General features: G+C 56.1%; 2 protein-coding genes across 2 annotated transcripts in view; one reads left to right on the top strand and one right to left on the bottom strand.

Annotated features, from left to right (window-relative positions):
• Nucleotides 1-437: 437 nt before the first annotated feature.
• On the bottom strand, nucleotides 438-1,842 carry ACA1_043570 (hydrolase, alpha/beta fold domain containing protein; the record flags this gene model as incomplete). The annotated part of the gene is made up of 6 exons (XM_004338891.1): nucleotides 438-575; nucleotides 692-873; nucleotides 1,021-1,187; nucleotides 1,319-1,466; nucleotides 1,550-1,669; nucleotides 1,734-1,842. 6 exons carry the CDS (start codon nucleotides 1,840-1,842, stop codon nucleotides 438-440), a joined length of 864 nt encoding a protein of 287 aa, XP_004338939.1.
• A 288-nt stretch (nucleotides 1,843-2,130) lies between these two features.
• ACA1_043360 (RhoGAP domain containing protein) overlaps nucleotides 2,131-2,509 on the top strand; it is a gene marked incomplete at both ends in the record, with an annotated part of 4,091 nt that continues 3,712 nt past the window's right edge. The window contains one exon of the mRNA XM_004338890.1: nucleotides 2,131-2,481. Within this exon, the coding sequence (XP_004338938.1) occupies nucleotides 2,131-2,481 (351 nt within the window). The remainder of the gene's footprint in view (nucleotides 2,482-2,509) is intronic.

Genomic DNA, 2,509 nt, shown 5'->3' with positions numbered 1-2,509 from the left:
AAAAGGGCCTGTACGCAGTTTCTGGGCCTGGACCGTGGGAAGAAGGATGGTGACGCCGACGAGGGCGACCAAAATGGCCAGCACCACGACCCTGCGATGGTGAAGTGGAGAAGACGCCATGGCGTGTTGGTTGGCGGAGGCGTGGGTTTGTTGAAGAGGGAGAAAGCGATAAAGACTTTTGGGTACAAGTACCTGTGTGATGTGGAACAAAAGGGCCAACGGGAGCATTCCATAACGTCAGCCAATAGCACATTTTCGAGGAGTTTATACGGAGGTTGGGAGCCAATAGGAGGAAAGTAAGAGTTGACTCCGCTCTTCCGTCGCTAAAAATGTGAAGATAAAGAGAGGGACAACAAAGATAGCGACGGATACCAAATATCTCAACCACGTAGCTGCGTGATCATGTTCCTCCTTCAGGGCCTGACGTGGCACAGCGACTAGAGCGCGCTCTTCTTGTGGGCCGCCGCTTCGCGCTCCTGCCTCTTCTTGGCCATGTACTGCTTCGCCAGAGTCACCGACGTGACCACACCGTGCTCGATGAAGTCGACCACGCACTCACCCAACTCTCTGGGCACCTTTCGAAAGGTGACACACACGCACCACCGCACACGCACGCGACACACACGACACACCACATGCAACACACGTCAGTTGAGGTTTGGGGTGCGCAGCTGGTGCACGCACTACGAACCTCGCGGGGGATGAGGTGGCCGACTCGGCTGAAGACGTGCAGCGAGGCCAGCTTGAGCTTCTCGAAATCGCGTAGGTTGAGGTGGAGCAGACCGTCCGCGGCTCCGGCCACCATGAGGGTGGGCACCCGCATCGTGTGCAGCCGCTCCATCACGTTGAACTTGAGCATCGCCTCCCACGCTCCTGTCGCACCGCATCGCACGCATTGCGTTGTGAGACACACACGACACACACGACACACACACACACACACACATCCACACGCACACACGACGCAAAGTAAGATACCTTCGAAATGACCGTTGGTTACGCTGAGCGCGACGGTGACACCGCGCTCGACCTCTTCATCACTGGGCGGCCGCGCGGCGAAGGCCTTGGCCTCCTCCGCGAGCCTGGCGCGGGCGTCGGGCTGGCTTCGCGTCCAGCGATCGCGCTCGTGGGCCTTCGGTGGGATGAACCCCAAGCCGTCAGACGGGATAGGCGCCACCAATATGAGCCTAGAGCGGTGCAACCATCAGCGCCCACACGCATCCACCGCACGCACGCACGCACGCAACACGCAACACGCACACGCACACACAGCACACTGCACACTGCACACACAGCACACGCACGCACACTCACGCACCGCTTGACTCGTTGTGGGTGGAGGAGAGCGAGGAGCATGCCGATGCCGCCTCCCATGGAGTGGCCGACAAAAGAAAATTGTGAGATGCCCAGTGCGTCGGCCAGCCCGACCACGTCGTCGGCCAAGCGCTCGAGTGTGAAGTCGCGGTCTTCAAACACGACAACGAGGCCATAAGACAAAGATGAATAAGCAGGAGGTGGCCAAGGTGGGGTGTTAGGAGGGAGAGCATACAATGAGCGTAGGTGGCGGTGTTGGAGCCGCTACCGCGAGTGTCAAAGATGATGCACCGGTACTGCTGCAGCGGCAGGTGCGCCACCATGGCGAGCCACACCAGGCCGCTACCCGTAAATCCTGGATAAAATCTTTGTAAAACAATTATATTGATTTTGTAAAGCAATGAACTATCATGCTGTACCGTGGTGCAAGAAGAGGGGTTCGCCGTTCTCATTGCCGCATGTGTGAAAGTGATACTCGTCTACTTCGTTAATGCCCTTGATTGACCTCCTCTCCGGCGTTGCAGCCATCTTCTTCCAATATAATTTATTTTAAAAATAAAACAAAATGCAGCGTGTGCACGCAGCCGAGGATGGAGGGGTTGAGGATGATGAAGAAGAAGAGGACGCACGACAGACGAGAGAACGGTCAGGAAAGGCAATGACTTTTTGTCTTCTGACTTTTTTTGTGGCCGAGGAAGTGGCACTTTGGCAGAAGTGGGCAACATCTGATTTGCGGGATCAGAAGCAGCCCGCACAGAAGCCAACAAGCTAATCGAGAGCTGTGTTAACACAGCTTAGCTGCACAAACACAGATAAATGGGATCATCCGTGGCGAAGGCACTCAAGGACGATTCGGACAGCGACGAAGATGATCGCGTAGGGGATAACGTGCTGGAGGACATAAACGACAAGCTGGCGCACACGACTGAGAGCTTGGCGGAGGCGATGGAGCGCAGACGCAAGGAGCAGGTAATCACTGATACGCGAAGGGCAGGCGAACGCATGCGCAAGAAGTACCATCTCGACCACAAGCAGGACACGCGCGACGATGACTCTGAAGACAGAGACAGAAAGGCAAAGAAGAACAAGAAGGTGAAGACGCACTCTGGATCCACAAAATCGACATCACACCACGATAATCCGAGCCCCAAGAAGAAATCGGAGGAGGTAGACGCGGAAGCGCAAATGAGAGAGG

The sequence above is a fragment of the Acanthamoeba castellanii genome (assembly GCF_000313135.1).
Source record: "Acanthamoeba castellanii str. Neff unplaced genomic scaffold scf7180000084573, whole genome shotgun sequence".
NCBI lineage: Eukaryota > Discosea > Longamoebia > Acanthamoebidae > Acanthamoeba > Acanthamoeba castellanii.
The sequence above is the reverse complement of the archived record's forward strand: the minus strand, read 5'-3'. Positions and strand labels throughout refer to the sequence as shown.